General features: G+C 43.9%; 2 protein-coding genes across 3 annotated transcripts in view; one reads left to right on the forward strand and one right to left on the reverse strand.

Moving 5' to 3' along the window:
- TOP2B (DNA topoisomerase II beta) overlaps positions 1–21,867 on the reverse strand; it is a 150,012-nt gene that overhangs the window by 26,264 nt on the left and 101,881 nt on the right. For both annotated transcript variants that reach the window (XM_085850839.1, XM_085850840.1), the window contains exons 23-31: positions 20,648–20,782; positions 19,849–20,049; positions 14,843–15,038; positions 14,012–14,103; positions 13,653–13,808; positions 12,015–12,098; positions 11,656–11,865; positions 11,430–11,565; positions 10,520–10,681 (exon numbers count right to left, since the gene is read on the reverse strand). In XM_085850839.1, coding sequence (XP_085706965.1) covers positions 10,520–10,681; positions 11,430–11,565; positions 11,656–11,865; positions 12,015–12,098; positions 13,653–13,808; positions 14,012–14,103; positions 14,843–15,038; positions 19,849–20,049; positions 20,648–20,782 — 1,372 coding nt within the window. The remainder of the gene's footprint in view (positions 1–10,519; positions 10,682–11,429; positions 11,566–11,655; positions 11,866–12,014; positions 12,099–13,652; positions 13,809–14,011; positions 14,104–14,842; positions 15,039–19,848; positions 20,050–20,647; positions 20,783–21,867) is intronic.
- LOC147013700 (uncharacterized) lies at positions 541–2,322 on the forward strand. The gene is made up of 2 exons (XM_085850838.1): positions 541–652; positions 766–2,322. The coding sequence occupies exon 2, from the start codon at positions 869–871 to the stop codon at positions 2,288–2,290; it is 1,422 nt and encodes a 473-aa protein (XP_085706964.1). The 5' UTR covers positions 541–652; positions 766–868; the 3' UTR covers positions 2,291–2,322.

Here is a 21,867-nt window from a genome sequence, read left to right on the forward strand (position 1 = left end):
ATTTTTTTACCTCAGCACTGTATGAGTGATCACATTTTCATTTGTCCTTGTGACTGTTTCTAAAGCAATTGATTATTTTAAATGACTCAGTGCAGTGCTTTACAAAGGTTATATGATTTCTCTTTGTGAGTTTCAAAGTAAAATGCATTTGACTAGCAGAGCCCACCCGTCGCTTCACTGACGGACCAATTAATCATCATATTTGTCAAAACTTTTGGGTGAGAAGGAGAAGGAAGGGAAGACAAATTTATCCGTGTATGGCGTGCTTAAACCCCTCACCCTCAACACAACTCTCCCACCCATCCCCCTCTCCCCGTCCACATCCTCACACCCCCTCCCCCACTTTGCTCCTCGTTCGCCCGGATGTCCCTTCCCGCTAGAAATGTCTCGCACAATGGCAGGCTTTGACAAGCCCCTCCGTTTTTTTCGGAGGGGAGGGGAGGGGGGGGGAAGGAAGGGTAAAAAAAAAAATTACCTGTGTGAAGAAGAGTGATTTAACCTCAGTGTGGTGAATTGAAGGTTGTGACGTGTGATCACATGATGCCCGGCTGGAGCACAGAAGAGATAAAGCTGAGGTTCGGCTCGGCCGCGGGGTTTTGTCCCTGGGGCATTGCCGTTGTATGTCGCCGGCTCACTTGGTGCTCATTGAATGGTGAGAACACTGATTGATATATAATACTGATTTATTTTGCGGTGATTAGCTGCGCGTGTGTACCTTACTGCTTGTACTCCATACTGCGTTTGTATTTCCTGGTGTGCCCGTAGAAGCGGCTTCAATCAAATGGAATAAAGCCTAAACTCTGAAGGTTCTTCTCTCGCTTTCATTACAATTTATTCCATTTGGTTTTCTCGGCTCTCTCAACCAACGATGGACAAGATCTACAAACCAGAGAGGTTCGACGCAGACCCAAACGCGACTGACGCAGAAATGAAATGGTCGCATTGGTTCTGTTCCTTCTCACACTATCTGACCATCATCGAAGAGGGAGCTGACAAATTTGCCGCTCTCGTGAATCATGTCTCGCCCAGTGTATTCAGGCTCTTCTCGGAGTGCGACACTTACGAAGCAGCGATCGACGTGCTGCAGGCGCTCTACGTGAAGCGCAAGAACGAGGTATACATACGACATCTTCTCAACACACGCAAGCAAGCAGCCGGGGAGACAATCGATCAGTTCCTGCAAGCTCTGAATCAGCTGGGAAAAGACTGCAGCTTCCGGGCCGTAAGCGCCGAGGAACACCGAAAGGAAGCGACACGGGAGGCATTCATCCAAGGACTCAGATCAGCCCACATACGGCAACGCTTACTAGAGAAAGCGCAACCCACTCTTGACAAGGTAGTCGATCAGGCTCGAGCGATGGATACGGCACAGCAGCAATCTGAGTCATTTGGGACACCGATGCTGCTAATGAACGCTGCTACGATGGGAACCCAAGGAACCCCACTGGCACAGACACAGCCAGACATAGGGGATGGAGAAACACCCGAGGAGCCGGATACCCAGGCCACGTCAAACTCCTCAGCAACTGCTCCGGTTGGTAAATGCTTCTTTTGTGGGTACAAAAGGCATCCCCGTCAAAAATGCCCTGCCAGAGATGCCACATGCATGAATTGCGACAAGAAAGGGCATTACGCCAGGGTATGTAGATCTACTCTAAGGAGAAATAAACCCACTTCTGCGGCTCTCTACTCGCAAAATAAATTAACTGCAGCCTCCCTGGGGAATCTATCCAAGGCTATCATCAACGTACGAATTAACGGGCATATGGCTGAGGCACTGATTGATACCGGTAGCTCTGAAAGTTTCGTCAACAGCTCGCGAGTGAAGGGCAGGAAATGGATAATCCACCCGACAGACAATATGGTATGCATGGCCGCCACCTCACTACAATCCCGCGTACGAGGGTACTGCAAAGTCGAATTGGACGTAAAAGGGTACACGCATCGGGATGTAAGGGTACTGGTGCTTCGTGATTTGTGCGCAGACGTAATTCTGGGTCATAATGTCCTCAAGCAGCACACGAGCGTCGAAATACCCTTTGGAGGAAGCAAACCTCGTCTAATTTTAAATCCTTTGACCACCGCGGAGGTGACGTCCCCCCAGCTGTTCGCTAACCTGTCGCCGGTCTGCAAACCGATAGCGATCAAATCGCGGCGATATACCACTGCTGACATGAATTTCATCACTTCAGAAACCAAGCGATTACTGGAAGAAGGAATTATAGAACCGAGCGATTCGCCATGGCGCGCACAGGTGTTAGTAACCAGCAGTCAGAACCATAAGAAATGAATGGTTGTCGATTATTCCCAAACGGTCAATCGCTTTACCGAACTCGATGCCTACCCCCTGCCGTGCATAGACGAGATGGTCGAACGCGTGGCCAATTATAAGGTATTCAGCACCATCGACTTGCAAAGCGCCTATCACCAAATTCCCATCCGAGAGGAAGACAAACCTTACACCGCATTCCAGGCAGGGAGGCGCCTCTACCAGTTCAGGAGGATACCATTCGGTGTCACGAATGGAGTAGCTTGCTTCCAACGAGTTATGGACGACATCATCTCAGATGAAAACCTCAAAGACACTTTTGTTTACGTGGACAATGTCACAGTGTGCGGTAGGGATCAGGGGGAACATGATATGAATCTGGACAGATTCTTGAGCATTGCTAGAAAATATAATCTGACTCTCAACTATGAGAAATGCGTATTCTCGGCAAGGTCAATTGACCTTCTCGGCTACACGATAGCCGACGGCACAATTAAGCCTGATCCTGAACGATTGCGCCCGCTCCGTGAGCTACCACCACCTCAGGACCTGCAGACGATGCGCCGGGTGATCGGCATGTTTGCTTACTATGCGAGATGGATTTCGCAATACTCCGAGAAAATACATCCCCTAGTGCATTGCAAAAACTTTCCACCAGATGCCGCTGTTGTGACAGCTTTCCACAACCTCAAAGACGATATCAGTAATTCCGTGGTTTTATCGATCGATAGCTCGGTGCCCTTTGTGGTGGAGACCGACGCTTCAGATCACGCCATAGCTGCTACGCTTAATCAGTCTGGGAGACCCGTCGCGTTCTTCTCGAGAACTCTCTCTGGAAGCGAGCAGAGACACTCAGCGATAGAGAAGGAGGCGTACGCCATCGTCGAAGCGCTGCGGAAATGGAGACATTATTTGCTGGGAAATCACTTCACGCTCGTTACGGACCAACGATCCGTGGCATTCATGTTTGATGGGAAAAATAACGGGAAAATTAAGAATGGAAAAATTATGAGATGGCGGATAGACCTAGCTTGCTATAGTTACGACATTGTTTACCGGCCCGGGAGGGAAAACCCTGCTGCAGACACCTTCTCGCGGGTCTACTGCTCGGCGGTAATCAGTCGGGCTTTGCAAGACCTCCATGTGTCTCTTTGCCACCCGGGGGTAACCAGAATGGCACATTTCGTACGCAGACAGAACCTGCCCTATTCTATTGAAGATATTAAACAAATGAATGCTTCATGCCCTGTTTGTGCTGAACTAAAACCCAGATTCTATGGTGCGGCTCCTGGCAGACTGATCAAGGCCACTTCTCCCTTCGAGAGACTAAACATTGACTTCAAAGGGCCCCTGCCGACCGAGACAGACAACAGATACATATTCACTGTTGTTGATGAGTATTCAAGGTTCCCTTTCGCGTTTCCGTGCTCGGATATGACCTCGGGCACTGTCGTGAAATGTCTGTCTGACCTCTTCGCTATGTTTGGGAAACCTTCGTACATACATTCAGACAGAGGGCCGTGTTTCATGTCGGCCAGGCTAAAACAGTTCCTATTAGAGCACGGCATAGCAACTAGTCGAACGACGGGTTACAACCCACAGGGTAATGGTCAGGTAGAACGTTATAATGGAGTTATTTGGAAAGCCGTAACTCTGGCGTTGAAATCAAGAGGACTGGGCCCCGAGCAGTGGGAGGTTACCCTTCTCGACGCTCTGAATTCCATACGCTCTCTGCTCTGCACGTCCACCAATGCGACTCCTCACGACCGAATGTTTACTCACCAACGACGTTATGTTGACGGCCAATCGGTGCCCGACTGGCTAACCCATCCCGGAACAGTGTTCATGAAACGCCCGGTATGACAAAGCAAGTATGAACCCATGGTGGAAGAGGTCGAACTCATCGATGCTAATCCAGAGTATGCTCATGTCAGGCTCCCGGATGGCAGGGAGACCACTGTGTCGGTTCGTCATTTGGCTCCCTCAGGTACTCCCCCCACCGGTACACCACCATCTGGCACACCTCCCTCTGACATTCCCTCCCCAGGTGTTTCTCCCCCAGGGACTCCACCCGAGAAGGGTGACGGCGGAGCTACCGCGTTCCACCCGGGGGCGATCGGGGAGTCATCTCCGGCACGAGTCGAGGCTCACCAAAAGGATCGGAAGCCTCCCTCAAGTGAAACCGCCATCTACTCCCGGAGAGGCCGGCGAATAATACCCCCTCGCCGACTCAATCTGTAAAGGGGATTATCGGCATCCTCGATGCTCATGCTCCTATATGCTCGTTACATAATATATCGATGCTCATTACCATGCTCCTACAACTCAAAATAATCCTCACTGCTTGGCATGTATGCTTCTGTAGTTTAGATAGTTCGCATTGCTTGAAATGTATACTCCTATAGCGCTGAAGTAATCATGGTGCGTTAGTTGGGCCTCTAGTTACATTTTAAAGACGGGGAGAATGTGGTGAATTGAAGGTCGTGACGTGTGATCACATGATGCCCGGCTCGAGCACGGAATAGATAAAGCTGAGGTTCGGCTCGGCCGCGGGGTTTTGTCCCTGGGGCATTGCCATTGTATGTCGCCGGCTCACTTGGTGCTCATTGAATGGTGAGAACACTGATTGATATATAATACTGATTTATTTTGCGGTGATTAGTTGCGCGTGTGTACCTTACTGCTTATGTACTCCTTGCTGCGTCTGTATTCCCTGGTGTGCCCGTAGAAGCGGCTCCAATCAAATGGAATAAAGCCTACACTCTGAAGGTTCTTCTCTCGCTTTCATTACACTCAGTGTTGCCCAAGTGAAAAAAATTACCCCCGTGTGGGGGTGATGGCCATCTCTATAATACCACAAGTTCTCAATGTTCAGTTATGACCGAAGACTACTGCACAGGTCTACTGTGAAGCTCGAACTGCGCAGTTTGGTTAAAGATGACTCGGCATTTTGGCGCGCGCACGAAATTATATTTTGAAAATAAATGCCGACGTTTACATTTCGGGTTTTGAAACTTTTGCACCTTCGGCGGAAAATGTATAAATATAAAAGGGTAAAAATGTGTTTTATAGCGAACGAAGTGAGCTTAATACTTAACGCGTGCACGTGAGAGAATACGAAATAACAACAGCAACAACAACACAATAGCCCTGGCTATTTCGAATCCGTGTCGTTAGCTAAGACGTTTTGCTTCCGGTTGTTGTTAAACGCTGTGCGGTGTATAAACACGATTGGGTTTTATTTCTATCTTGTGAATATTACTTAACGCGTGCACATGAGAGAATAGGAAACAACAAAAACAACACAATACCTTGGCAATTGTGAATCCGTCATTGGGTATGACCATTTTGCTTCCGTTTTTTGTTTTGTTGCTGTTTTTTTTTTGTTTCCGGTTTTTTTTTCATGGGGAATGATGCATGCCGGGAGATCATGACCGGAAGTGTTTATTTATTTATTCAATTTTTTTTCCCAAAGTTAATTTTATACTTCCAAAGGTGATTTTTTTTCATGACAGGAAGTGTTTATTTAGTATTTAACATTACCGGGAGTGATTTTGAAACTCTTTCCGGAACTTTTATTTTCTTTTATTCTTGACCAGAAGTGATCGTTTATTTATTTATTTATTCAATTATTTTTCCCCCAAAGTTAATTATAATAAAGATATCTCCCGCATCATCAAAAATTATTTTTTAATCGTGATTTACATTATTTGATCGCTGATCCCGAATCCAGGCCGAAGTAACCGGAAATTGCGTCAAAATCATCAGCTTTGCGGCGCTTACACGTACCACGGTATAGTTGGCAAGTATACAGTTGTGAACAAGTTTTATGTAAAGTCAGAAGCGAATGTAAGAAGAATTCTACATTCGCTTCTACGCTTTGCCTATTCCATATTATTTATATTTCATTTCTCCTTCCTTCCTTCCTTCTTTGCGAATCGCATGGGCGTTTTTGGCCATCTTCCAGATCACGTGATGATCAAACGGGAAGGAAATTCAAAAATCTGTCTGGTTTAGATACAAGATAATATTTTTTACTATCATCAATAAACAGTTGCCGAATATCTTGTAGAATGGCAGACTAGATAGGTTTTGAAAATGGCGATTTTTATAACTTACGTGACCTCGTGACCTCGTCCCTGACCCTGAACCCGGACAAAAGTTATATCGTTGTGCAACACTCATCGACCTCTACCCACACACTAAGTTTCATCAAGATCGGAAAGAAAAATTGTTGACGGATGTACGGACGGACATTTGGTCGGGCTTTATTCGGTCATCTCGGTAGAGATGACCTAAAAAGGAAATTGTAATACCCTCTACCAACAACACCAGGTGGCGCTACACGGTACACATTTACTCAGACAATTTACACCCCCCCTCCCCCCCACACACACACACACCGTGTGAAACCACTGCCACATAGCCTATGTTAACCCCACACAAAGTTGTATTTGTACCCCAACTTTGGAGTTTGTAAGTTCAAAGATGTGGCTGTGCATAAGGAACAAAGATAGATAGATAGATTGAAAAGCAACCAGAGAGAGAGAGAGAGAGCGAGAGCGAGAGCGAGAGCGAGAGCGAGAGCGAGAGCGAGAGCGAGAGCGAGAGAGAGAGAGAGAGAGAGAGAGAGAGAGAGAGAGAGAGAGAGAGAGAGAGAGAGAGAGAGAGAGAGAGAGAGAGAGAGAGAGACAGAGGGAGACAGAGACAGAGAGAGACAGAGACAGAGACAGAGACAGAGACAGAGAATGCCGTTTTAAATATATATATATATATATATATATATATATATATATATATATATATATATATATACATATATATCTTCTTCCTCTTTAGGCTTGCTCCCGTTCGGGGTCGCCACAGCGGATCAACCGTCTCCATTTCGCTCTATCCTCCACATCTTCCATTGACACTCCAACTACCCGTATGTCCACCCTCACCGTATCCATGAATCTCTTCTTTGGCCTTCCTCTTCTCCTCCTGCCTGGCGGCTCCATCTTCAACATCCTTCTCCCGATATACTCCGTTTCCCTCCTGTGCACATGTCCAAACCATCTCAATCTCGCCTCTCTCACTTTGTCTCCAAACCGTCCTACCTGCGCTGTCCCTCGAATATACTCATTTCTTATCCTATCCATCCTCGTCACTCCCAACGACAATCGCAGCATCTTTAACTCTGCCACCTCCAGCTCCGCTTCCTGTCTTATTGTTAGTGCCACCGCCTCCAAACCATACAACATAGCTGGTCTCACTACCATCTTATATACTTTCCCCTTCACTCTTGCAGCTACCCTTCTGTCACAAATCACTCCTGCAACTCTTCTCCACCCACTCCATACTGCCTGCACTCTCTTTTTCACTTCTCTCCCACACTCTCCGTTACTTTTGGACAGTTGATCCCAAGTATTTAAACCAATCCACCTTCCCCACCTCAACTCCTTGCAACCGCACCATACCACCACCCTCCCTCTCATTTACGCACATGTACTCCGTCTTATTCCTACTGACTATCATTCCCCTTCTCTCCAGTGCGTACCTCCACCTCTCAAGGCTCGCTTCAGCCTGCTCCCTACTCTCCCTACAGATCATGATGTCATCCGCGAACATCATAGTCCATGGAGACTCCAGTCTGATCTCGTCCGTCAACCTGTCCATCACCATTGCAAACAGGAAAGGGCTCAGAGTGGATCCTTGGTGCAATCCCACTTTAACCTTAAACCGGTCTGTCATTCCTACCGCACACCTCACCGCTGTCACACTGTCCTCATACATATCCTGCACGATCCTCACATACTTTTCCACCACTCCCGACTTCCTCATACAATACCACAACTCCTCTCTTGGCACCCTATCATAAGCTTTCTCTAAATCCACAAACACACAATGTAACTCCTTCTGGCCTTCCCTATACTTCTTCATCAACATTCTCAAAGCAAACATCGCATCAGTGGTGCTCTTTCCTGGCATTTCCTCATTAATCTCCACTCCTCCGGCATCCTCTCACTTTCCAAGACTTTATTAAACAATCTGGTTAACAACCCCACTGCCATCTCTCCTAAGCACTTCCATGCCTGCACTGGTATACCATCTGGGCCAACCGCCTTTCCACTTTACATCTTCTTCATAGCAGTCCTCACTTCATCCTTACTGATCCATCCCACTTCCAGATTCACTATCTCCACCTCTTCCAACCTTCTCTCTCTCTCATTTTCTTCATTCATCAGCTCCTCAAAGTACTCCATCCACCTTCTCAACACACTCTCCTTGCTCGTCAGCACATTCCCATTTGCGTCCTTTATCACCCGAACCTGCAGCACATCCTTCCCAGTTCGGTCCCTCTGTCTTGCCAATCGGTATAAATCCTTTTTCCCTTCTTTTGTATCCAACTTCTCATACAGCTCGTCATATGCCTTTTCCTTGGCCTTTGCCACCTCTCTTTTTGCCTTTCGACGCCACTCCTTGTACTCCTGCCTACTTTCTTCATCTCTCTGACTATCCCACTTCTTTTTCGCCAATCCCTTCCATATATATATATATATATATATATATATATATATATATATATATATATATATATATATATATATATATATATATATATATATATATATATATATATATATATATATATATTGATAAAACCCGATTTCCCAGCCAGATGCCGTATTAACCTGTTTTCTCAATTACAGAGCCAATGTTTTTTCCACCTCTCACACGATTGTGTGTGTGTTTGTTCATAAAGCATAACATATTCTCTGATAACTCCCCTACCCCCACTAACCCTACACCTCTCTCTCCATCTCTTTGTCCATTCCTCGCTCCACGCCTTCCTAATACAGTGCAGCATCCTCCAACACCTCTGTCTCTGTCTCTCTCTCTCCCTCTCCGAACATTATCTACCCAAATGCGCACACACACACACACACACACACACACACACACACACACACACACACACACACACACACACACACACACACACACACACGTTAAGGCCATTTTTCCCTGCTAGAGCAGGAGTTAGCCTTGCGAGCCCCATGAAAATCATGGTTCCCTTTTTGAGGCAATGTTTTTATGGCCAAATGCCCTTCCTGATGCCAATCCTTTAGTCCTCTCTTATGACAAGCAGGTTTACAGTGTATCTATTCTGTGTATACAGTGTAAAAAGAATAACGTGATCCCCCCCCCCCCCCCAGCTGCTCCCGGAAATAAATTTCAAATTATTTTATGTGATTATAATAACGGTAACCTCCTTTATCTCATGCCAGCCGTAAACACAAACTCACAAAAAAAATATGATCCATGGGGTGTGCTTCATTACCAATTAGCTTGCTATCGCTTGCCTAGCCAGCCGTTCCTTATCAACTGTTTAGTTGGAGTGCTTGCTTGAGTGCTTAAGCCACTTGGCGAGCACTCCACATGCTGATTGGTTATGGAACATACCTCAACACGTGCTCAGCCGAGGACCCCTTTTCTGGTTCAGCCGTTTGTGTAATGAAAAAAGTTGATTTTGAGTGATTTTTCACCCTTTTCCCCTTTTCTTGAGCTTTTTATACTTTTCAGCACCTCTGGGGTAGTTTAGTTTCATCCTTGGGACAGGTGTTCTGATTTTAAAACCTTTAATGTTCCACTATGCACATGGGTTAGTCCATTTACTAAAGAGGGGGTGTTTTGTGATTGTTGTTGCACTTGTATACATTAAACATAGAACTTTATTATTCCACTTGCTTTTTCCACGAATACTAACCTCACCCCCCTAATTTTGTAATAGTCCTGTCGAGTTAAACATTAGGAAAAACGTGGTTTGAATCCATCATTAAGTTACAGTGCTTTCTCTTCTTGAGATGGAGCAGTCCCTTTGTGCTGTGTTTATCACCACTCACAAGGTGATATGTTTTGTCGGCAAAGTGGACCCTACCCTCGGTGGACCCGTCTCGAAACATTATGAACCTCGATTGGTGTGTGTGTGGCCCCTTGTCATCTCAGGGCCCCGTGCAATTGCACGGGATGCACGCCCCTAACGCCGCCTCTGCAATTAGATTTTGGTTCAGATCCAGATCCAGATCCGGCCTATCAGTGAGATACAAAACGTAAACTATTCAGTAGGGCGGAGGTATGCGCTCTACCGAATGCTGTTCTAGTTTTCTCTGTGGTTAAACTTCATCATGAGCTTTGACTCACAAATTTAAACAAACAATACACAATTTAAATGTACATTAAAAACCTTCAACGCCACAAGTTTCCTACCTGATGCTCTCCGTGGCTTGCTCTCCCGCTGAACAAGGTCCATCCTCCCCATCACATCCTCAGTATCACTGTTGGAAATCCCATCATCGGTGTCCTCATCATCTGACCAGGGGTTACGCTTTGGCTTCTTGGGCACAGGAGGCTTGCGTGCCAGTCTGGCACCTGTGTGGCATGGGAAAAATAACCCGTGGCAAAACGGATGCCTTGGGAACTGCTGCAACCCTCTCACAAAGCTTGGTATCCCCCACAAGCATGCATGAGATCGTCATGCAACATATGACTAACCTATTTGATAACGTCAGCACAGATAAATCAGAGTGCACTGCTCTTTCATGTTTACGGTATATTATTCTGTCACAATCACACGCTCAAGATGAAGTAAAAGTTCTTTCAAAAAAAAAAAGTGTATAGGCACAAAGAATGAAGAAAAATATAATTTATTTCACACCCATAACTATATATATATATATATATATATATATATATATATATATATATATATATATATATATATATATATATATATATATATATATATATATACACACACAAAACTTAGATATTTCAGACAAGCACAAAAATATCCAAAACGGGCATGCACTGCATTTTGATAATCAACTCCTAACTGGTTCACTTGAAAAAACTGCATACAATTTACATGACGTTTAAGAGATGTTTTACTAAATTTTTAACCTGTTTAACACTCTTACAACAAACCTGGCAACATAATATCCTGCGAAACGGCTCCTGCATTGTGATCCAAAAGTGTATAAATGAGATCCGTGTGCCTCCATCGCACACACTCCGGGCCTAAAGCTGCCTCTCGAAAGCCCGTAAAGGGCTGCGAATGGCAGGGGTTCTACGCAGGTGGCAAAACCCCGTGAGGAGACGTGAAGTGGAAAGCACGCACCGGGTTCAGATTTGCGCTTCTTTGGTGGCTGCTTGGTAGGAACGACCTTCTGCTCATCGTCTGCACCTTGCAACTCATTGTCTCCAAACTCATCACCTAAACCGAGCTTTATTGGAGATGCCTCTTCCGATTCAACCTGCCACAAAAAGGTTGTAAACGGGTGTTGTAACCTCCTCCTTACTCTCCTTCAACATAGCCTTCACCCGTCAACCCATCCCACACTCACCTTCACTTTCTTCCGGCCTATTTTCTTGCTTGCATCTGTGCGCATGGAAACTGTCACTTGTGGGACAACACGACGGCCATTTGGTGATGGCTGAGTCTCCTTTAGCTGAAGCTGCTTCAATTTTCCCCCGGCTTTTGGAGTCTTTGACTTGCCAGTCACACGGCCTAAGAAGCCCGCTTGCTCATCCTCCCGTTCCTGGGCTTCCACACGCTGTCACCAAGTGAAGTAGAAGAACAGACGTGAGACCAACAAGATGCTTTTATTCTCACACAACTGATAAAGTGAAGAAAATTGTTAGATAAAAATGTAAATTAAAAAATAATCATTTGAAAGATTCGTTTTGCTGAAGTGATACTCACATCAAGCTCTTCAACAAAGGCTGCCAAGTCTTCCTTCCAAAGATCACGGGGTGACTTCTTCCTCAAGGTATTCAATTCCTGAGCCTTGGGTACAGAACCAGAGTAGAATGAGATGTGCCAAGTTTCAAATTTCTCCAATCAGAGATATAATTGTTTAATTTTTTTGTGTTTCACCCAAGATGGCTGCCAAATCACATGACCTATGACGTCAAAATTATCGATAAAATATTCTCCATTCTCCATTTTGGGGAGGGGGGGGTTGGTTGCTCCTACCCTGAAAAGTTTGTGTCAATCGGACAAGTGGTTGATGAGAAATTAACATTAAAAAAAAGATAATAGAGCAAAAAAAGGCCAAAAAAGGGTCGAAGTATAATAATAATAATAATAATAACGAAAACTATTTTAACAAAAATATTAATTTGTCTTCTCCATATTCTCATAATTAAGCTTTGTTGAAAATTTGATGATAAAAGCTCAAATGGTAAAAAGTTACGGCCCGGAAAGACACACAGACACACACACAGAGAAGTGTTTGCCAAACCCCATTTTCCGCTGTGTGGAGGACAGACTAAAAAATATAAGAAAATAAAAATACGTAAACAAGAATTATGATTATTCTGGCCAATATTTCAGAAAAATTAATCCAAAGACCATTGACAATGTTGAGACTCTACAGTACAGTATTAAGAAGCTGTTTTGTTCATGGATGGCTTTTGTGCTGAGCAGTTATCAAATTCCTAATGGTTGCTCTGCCATTTTATTTAAAACAGACATTGAGGCTCATGGAAGAGCAGAATGACAGGGGGCAACGGATCGACAGAGAGAAAATGTGATAACGGTAAATCAGAAGGATAAGAACATTCAGATTCACCATGGCACAAGGGAAAGAATTGCAGGTGAAGGGTGGGAACAGGGTCTCTGCGGGTTTAGTAAAGCTCAGTAGTGGAAACGGGAAAGATCACGAAGCGGCGATGGGCAGCAAACTTGAAATCCTGGAGGGAAGAGCTCGAGATAACAGGTGAGAGAAGAGGGGAATGAATGAATGGGGGTGGATATCAAATTTAGACTTAGGGACGGTAACAAGGAAATCCAGTCATGTAATAACTTTTGCGAAGTCTTGTGAAGATTGCTTTTTGCTAAAAATTAATTAAGCTTGTGGTTGTTACTGCCCAACTACTTTCTCACACTAATGTTTATAATAACGAGAGCTCATTTTGCAAGATGATTCAGATGAAAACATTATCAGATGCACATTTAACTTAATTAATGTTGTTGAGATTTTTTTTGTGGATGGGAAATGCACTGGTCATTTATCAACAAAACAACTTTCATGAATAAAGAAAATAAAATCGATAACGATGCAACAAGTTAATGTGTTAAAAGATGATTGGTTGGGGAACAAGGGGTGGTGTCGAAACATGAGTGGTAACACCAGCTACACTGCTACAGGAACAAGTGGCGAGGGTGAAGGAAAAGGGGGTTGGGGGCCAAGGTTGTGAAGGAGGGATGGGGGGGGGCTGTAAGATGTGAACCAAAATATGACATTAGGAGAGATGAAGGAGAGAAGAGTGAAGAGCTAGTCACAAAGCATTTGTGTGTAAGGTAATGAATAGGGACAGATGAGCAAGGTTGGGAAACCTTTGCAGTCTTCTGCTTGAGAAGCTCGTCCTTCCTTTCTTTAGTCAGGCACCACAGTGGCATATTGAGGATGTAGTTAAAGTCTGGACCTGTGGAGGTGTTAGTTTCTCCTGCATCACTGTCACTGTCTCCAGCTATATCATCCTCAGCAACCACCTGTGCAATAGCAATAAGAGGAAGAATCAAAAATTGCGTTATGGTGAAAAGGAACATTTCTAAACTATTTAGAGCAAGTGTGATCAATCTTCCATTTGTTTTGTCTGTATTTCTAATAAGTAAGGCACCGCAGCTTAAAGAGACCTATTTGGGTGAGAGATAACAGCTGACAATACCAATTTCTATGAATGGCATACACTTACCTTATCCTGAGATTCCTTCCAGGATTTTACAGGGTCAGATTCAAAGCCACGTTTGACAAGAAGCTGGATAAGCTCACGTTTGGACTTGTTTTCTGCATGTTACGGACAGAAATATATAACCATACACACTGCAATAAGGTCTCAAAATAAGTGGTTTGTGCTTCAATGGAACAAACAATTTTATGATTAACTAGAGAGTTCATCAAACACCTTACCCCATGCAAGGTTCAAGCATATAATTCAATTTGACTAAAAATTTTAACCTGTAATAATTCAATTCAAATAAAAGATTTTAATGGTTGTTAAAAAAAAAAAAATCTGGAAGTTTACCGCTGTAGATGCAGTGTTGTGTACACCACTACTGTAGATACAGTGTTCAACATGTTACATTAGTTATTTGTGCCTATTATTTGTGTCCTTTGTGACATCCTTAAAAACAGTAAGTTTCTTGTTTAGAATGACTTTCAATTTTGTTTGACTGCCAGACAGGTAGAGAGAGTAAAAAAAAAAAAATCTCACTCCTCTCTGTGCAAGTGTGATCGGGACAAATTCAGAGCCAAAGTACTGTCAAGCTACAGGTGCGTTTTCCGATTCATGTTCTCATTTGTGTTCAAAATATAACATTCAAATGAAATTAAATGTTCCTAAATCACAAATGCACATTTATGTATGAATGGGTGGGCAGACAGACAGATAGTGAACCAATTGCTTAGCCCTGCTTTTTGCTTGGGGTGCGCATGGTAACAAGTTAATATGTACAAGTGCATATTCTACCATTGCTTCTGAACAACAGAGTGGAGGATAAGGACTTAAAGACAAATACAAACATACCAATCATGATTTTCCCTTCAATTTTCTCAAGGATGAAGCGTGCTTGATTGTTTATCTTTGTAGACTCAGCTGAGAGCATTCCATCAAGCCAGTCTTTACGTAAACCGTAATAACGAAGGCGCACGTCATAGAACTCGACCATAATGTCTTTCACCATTTCATATTTCTTCAGGCAGCCCATGTGGTCGAAGAGCACCTGGATGGGTGTGCAGTAAAAATGGTGTTAATTTGCCTTCCGCTGTAATCAGGCCCGTGCAAAGCTGGTAATAGGCCCAGGCCAGATGGGAAATGTAGGCCCCCATTTCAAACTGCTCATTAAGTATTTTTTGTAATCAGTGAAATACATACGACTAATACTATCCAAATGCCACGCAATTGGTCTTACACAGTCAATTCTCGCTGACCACCTTGTCTTTGACATTTTATGCAGTGAGACAGGAAGGTATTCTTTCAGTATCTCCCACCGCTGGAGACTTGAACTGAAGACATTGAACATTTTCTGTTTGGTAGGCCCATGCCAACTGGCCCACCTGACCCCCCCCCCCCTGACCCTCTGTTCTGGCCTGGCTGTAATAGTTATTGTCCATCTCAAATAAACGATTCAACAATTTAATTATCTTTGTTGTAAAGTAAGACGAGATAATATTTCTTCTCATTCATGGCAGGTCCCTCTCATTGGCTGCCCGCTGTCAATGTGCGGCACTATCATTTAGGTCATCCCACCCTGCAGGGCCACCTATCGTTGGTGCTCCACCCTCGACCAAGGCTCCACTGCTCACTTCACCGTCCTGGCCTACAGTTTCGTCATACAAAGTCCTTCCTTGGCACACTTGAACCCCAATCCACCGACAAGGCCTTCATCTGCAACCTGATAGAGTACTGCTCTCCCCTCTGGGCTGGCTCCGCTGCCTCCCACCTTGCTCAGCTTGACGTTGTGGAAACCAAAGCTTTCAAGATTATTGGACTCTCCGTGATGAAGCTGATTATATTGGCCTATAACTACGCCATTGCAGACAGGTCAGTGGTCTCTCTGTCTTCTACTGGCTCCTTTCTGGTTTTACACCCTCTGCTCTTCGCGTGATTTGGCCCACTTCCAGGTTTCTGCAGGGCACACACGGTCCACCATCACTCCCATTCTGATTAAACTACCAAAATCCAGGATTACTGCTCACCTCAACTCATTTGTTCCTCTTTTCTCCCACCTGTGGAACGAACTTCCATTTCCTCTTCAATCTCATTCTTCCCTCCAAGTCTTCAAGACAGCTGTTCACCACCAGGTCAAATTGTCTCCAATCCAAAACCATGATATCTTCCACCCTCGTTAACAGTCTAAACCCACCCCAATCCCTCCTCCACCCAAATTTCCAGTTTTCCCTACTGAGAGTTTCTTTCTGTATCCATCTTGTTCACCCTATGCACCCATTCCTGCCCCTCATTCCTCCCCACACCCATTGTTTTTTTTGTTTTTGTATGCAATGTCGAGGCACCGATGAGAGCTAAGTTTGTCCAAGTCCGCCTCTATATTGGCCTTCAACTCCGCTGTTAGTGTTCCCCCCTCTCTCAAGTGTTTATTTTGTCCTGGTCCCGAAGCCTCCAGATTGGAGGTGACACTTTGGTGTAGGACTATATCCAATAGAGATCGGGGGAGTGCTCGTCACACTCCACATGTTTCGATTTACCCGTCGATCGCATCACGTGCCTTCTGGTTCAATGGTTTGCATTAGCGGGAACAATCGTCTGGGTGGCAGATGGACGGTTGTTCTTTGCGGCTAATGCTGTTTTAAAATATGACATAATCCGAAGCAGTTTCCATATACAGTATAGTGGTTTCCAGATTCGTAAAAAAATATATATATATATATATATATATATATATATATATATATATATATATTATACATATATATATATATATATATATATATATATATATATTATACATATATACATATATATATATATATATATATATATCTTCTTCTTTCGGCTGCTCCCGTTCGGGGTCGCCACAGCGGATCAGCCGTATGATCCGCATAGTGATTTGGCACATGTTTTACGCCGGATGCCCTTCCTGACGCAACCCTGGTCGCCTCTTACGACACAGGGATATGGTACACCGATTTTAACCGGGGTATACACCGGCCCAGTATACTGGTACTCATTTCGCCGACCCCGGAAGGATGACAGGCTGAGTCAATCCCCTGGTGTATGAATTCAGTGGCCCAATGGGGCTTGAACTCAGGGCGTTTTGGATCCCAAGCCCATGCCCTAACCACTGCGCCAACACCAGGCTTTAATATATGTATGTATGTATGTATGTATGTATGTATGTATGTATGTATATATATATATATATATATATATATATATATATATATATAATATATCGTTCCGAATCTGGAAACCATTCACATTCACACATACAGTTGACCCAAGGTTTAGTTATTTCGTTAAGTATATGTGGATAGTTAGAATCCCTCCCCGATGTCTAATGGGAATTTCATGTGTGCGCTGCGAGTTTCTTTCTAGTTAGTCTTCTGCATTAAATCCCCCTCCACACCTTCAGCGCCATTATGCACGTGTTCGAGGCCCTCGTCCAATCGGGGGTGAGATCACCTCAGGGCCGACTCCGCCCCAGCCAGATGGAATGTTCCTCTCGTCCAATTGGGGGTGAGATCACCTCAGAGCCGACCCCGCCCCAGCCAGATGGAATGTTCGCCTCGTCCAATGAGGGGAGGACACCGATCGCCTGACGCCCCCAGACCAATCCAGAGGCGAGTTACCTCAGAGCGGATCCCTCCACCCGCCCGAGAGAGGGAGAAGAAGGGTGGCGAGCTGTCTCAGCGGCGGTCTTTTTCGGGGTTCCTTGGTGGTCGGTGGTCGTGTTGGTGGTGGTGGTGGTCGTGGCCGAGGTGTTTTGAGGTGCTCGTGTCGTCGATTGTCATTCGTGGCCAGCCGGATCGTTCGTGGGACCCTGGCTGCGCTTGTTGGATTCTGGGTCGTGGGTTCGAGTCCCACCGTGGTGGGTTGTGTTGGAGCACTCGAGCAGGGGATCCCCGTTCCCGTCCACGGACTCCGAGCTCCACAAGTGCAAGTCGGTAAAACCACATGAGGCAGCCAGGTACCTGGCCAGACTCTGACCCTCAGCTCACCTTCCATCCTGAGCTGAAGGGCCGAATAAAGACCCACGAGGTCCATTTCTTTTTGGGTGTGTGTGTCTGTCTGTAGCCAGTCTGATAAGTAGAAATCGTTTAAGTGATTGCCATTGTAGATTTACCTAAATCTATATTTGTGGTTAAGTCTGCTCTGTGTTTCCATCCATATTACATTGTAAATAAATAACTGTTAAATGTTCCAGTTCGTTGTCTGTGCTTTCTTTCATTGACCCAGTATGGTTTGGGCTTGAGAGTTAGGGAGGCCGATTGTGCCATAAATTGTTATTTGGACCGGCGCGGCTTTGGTAATTCCCGCTCGGTTACGCCGGATCTGAGTCGGTAACAGCAACTCGGTTCGGACAAAACCGGCTGAGGGTGTGGTTTGCCCGGTAGCTGGACCGCGCGGCTACTTAGGTAAATTGGAATCAGACAAAAAGACCCTAACCACGTGGTCGAAATATTGGCGTCCACGGTCCATTAAGCGCCCGTCGACTTCGGAGTTATCTGGAGTGACGACCTTCAATTCCGGTGTTCGTTGGGAGATGGCCCAACTGCTCCATCTAGCGGTCGTCCTTGCCATCGAACCCGGCACCACAATATATCATATATCATATATCATATATATATATATATATATATATATATATATATATATATATATATATATATATATATATATATATATATATATATATATATATATATATATATATATATATATATATATATATATATATATATATATATATATATATATATATATATATATATAGCCTGGTGTTGGCGCAGTGGTTAGGGCAGTGGCTTGGGATCCAAAAGGTCCTGAGTTCAAGCCCCGTTGGGCCACTGAATTAATACACCAGGGGGTTGACTCAGCCTGTCATCCTTCCGAGGTCGGCGAAGTGAGTACCAGTGTACTGGGCCGGTGTATACCCCGGTTAAAATAGGTGTACCATATCCCTGTGTTGTAAGAGGTGACCAGGGTTGCGTCAGGAAGGGCATCCGGCGTAAAACATGTGCCAAATCACTATGCGGATCATACAGATGATCCGCTGTGGCGACCCCCAACGGGAGCAGCCGAAAGAAGAAGAAGAAGATATATATATATATATATATATATATATATATATATATATATATATATATATATATAAAAAAAATATATATATATATATATATATATATATATATATAGATATATATCTGACATATATATGTTGACACATACATGCATATCCTTTCCATTCCTGCAAGTTATCGCCTTACCAGTTGTGCCAAATTTTTGCCCCACTACCTCATGGTCAATTTCACCTTGCTCTTCCATGAGCCTTGCTCTTGAAGAGAAAATGAGCATCCAATGCGGTGACACTTGATTAAGAGTGGTGTAAAGAAGTTTGAAAAGAAGAGGCATCAATACCTGGAGGAAGTGTGCCACAGACAACACAATGGTGTACTTGGTGATGATTGGTCATGTCCTCGCAGTGACCAACGGTTTCACTCTTACATTGGACTGTGAAACCGCTCTAGGATGTACAGCCAACATGATTGATACAAAACATCATCATTGACATCACGGGGCAGGATTCACCATATTTCTTTCAAAAGTTCCTTCCAACTACAGTTTGATGTTTGTTCCTCAGCTTTTGGATCTGAATCTGTCTATTAGATTTGTACAATCCATTTTGTCATGTTTGATTCATTTAGTATGACTATAACTTCAAGGCCTAAATAGACGAGTTAAACAATGTGTCAGCCCATGGCAATAAAACACACCAGTGGGATGCAATCATGATGAAGTGTACGCATGTTGGTGTTGCAAATTGGAATTGTGGGGGAAAAAACCCATCACACCATGGAGTTGCAGGTGAGAGGTGTCTGCAACTTGAAGACCCTGTGGAATCCAGCAGCCTCCACCTCAGTCAGCTTCTCTTCAGACATCTTAACAACAAATTTGACTGTGGTGTCCGTGTGGTATTCCTTGTAGTCGGAGATAAGGACCGGGGTCTTGTTGGTGCCATGCAGCATGTTCTCCAAAACGGTCTCCTTGTAATACTGGAACATGAAATGCAAAACAGGTGGGTGAGGCTTATAGCAAAGCATTCACTGGACATCATCAGCACCAAAGTGAACAGTTTAGAAGTCATCCTAAAACAGACGATTCATGCATTGTGAATATCCTCCCTCTTCACAAGGTCAGTTTGGTCGAGAAAATCGAAAGAGATACCTTTTCTGCTTTGTTAGTTGACTGACAGTCAAGATTCTGATGAACCAAAATCTGTTACAGACCGTCGGTGCTGCCGAAGCAGTGTCTTGGCAAGAGTGAGCCTGGGTGGTTTGCCATTGCCTTACCAGTAATAGTTATGCCAAGACTTTGGAAATTGGCGATGGTGCCAGCGAAAGACACCATGAGTTATTTAACGTCTACGAACTAATGCTGGCAGATGAAACGTCCAGTTTAAAGTCCCTCTGAGGGACGGCATACACATTGACGAAACACCATGCCTGTGAAATACCGAGATGACGATTTATAGCCGGGCCAAGATTCAAACCCAAACTAAGCTTAGAGGCAAGTGTACATACCTCTCAGCCACCCTGACAGCTGACAGAAAACATAAAACACTATAAAGAAAAAGGTACATTAATCGGATACCTGTGTCCAGGTACGAATGGGCAGCTCGATGATCTCCACAGTTTTGTTGTCCAGTACAGCAATCTCCCCATTGATAAGGAACTGGTTTGGGCCCAGGCTGTCAATTGTTCCTTTGAAGTTCTTGTAGCGAGGCATCTAGAAGAGCATGGTGAAATTCATTCAAACAAGGTATGTGGAAAAGCAATCAAAAGTATACTATCAAGGCATCACTAAGGCTGTTGCATGAGATTCAAAAGGATACGGCTTATGAGATATTTCAACAATGAATGTATGAATATATTTCCATGAATACTTTATGTGCATTAAAAAATAAAACAAAATACAGCAGAGAATGACATTGAGATGGAACACTTCTGTGTAACAGACTCCATGTATATGTGGTCTCATGTCATTCCATCTCGTCTTTCAAGAGAACACCTCATGCTTTCTACCTGCTCACCCTTGCCCTTCCCACTCTTGCTAATCCCCACCTCCATCCCCTCCCCCTCCCCCTTATCATCAACCCCACTCCTTTCATTTCTGCCACTCATCTGCAATTTATTTGTCTCCCTGTTCCCCTTTGATCCTCTATCAGTCTGTGAAACTGCTGCTCTCTGTCATCTAGCTCCACCATGAACCTAGATTTCTGAATACAACAATAAAAAACATGTGTATATCAGTGATATATATGTATGTATATATATATATATATATATATATGTATTTAATATATACATATATATGTATTTCATATATATATATATATATATATATATATATATATATGTATGTATTTCATATAAGTAGGGTGAATATACTGGTTCTGGCTCACTTTTCCCCATGTAAATGAATGGGGGATTTTCAGCGATTCATATTTTTTTTTCCCGAAAAATAAACCCCCTTTTTATCCCAAGGTATATTTATTTGTCTCCCCTTTTAACCTGGGGACACTTTTTTTCAAATAACCCATGCAATAAGATAAAGATTTGTTCAAGTAGCAAAGTAGTAATGTGATTTGTTTAAGGTGATTCTAAAGAAATATCTGAAACGTCTAAGCCTCGGGACACTCTTTATCAAATAACCGATGCATATTGTTTAGCTCACTCATTGAACCTATAAAGATTTGTTCATTCTCAAATTCCTTCAATAGTTTAATTTTCTTTGCACAATAATCCCCATCTAAAATATTGAAAAACAAAACATTTGAATCTTTATATTTTTTAAGATACCCCTTTTGTGCC

The sequence above is a fragment of the Eptatretus burgeri genome, chromosome 13 (assembly GCF_056783735.1).
Source record: "Eptatretus burgeri isolate ZD-2024b chromosome 13, Ebu_testis_v1, whole genome shotgun sequence".
NCBI lineage: Eukaryota > Metazoa > Chordata > Myxini > Myxiniformes > Myxinidae > Eptatretus > Eptatretus burgeri.

Bases quoted from the DNA above. Each gene is read 5' to 3' on its own strand.
- LOC147013700 (XM_085850838.1), top strand. From the start codon at position 869: ATGGACAAGATCTACAAACCAGAGAGGTTCGACGCAGACCCAAACGCG.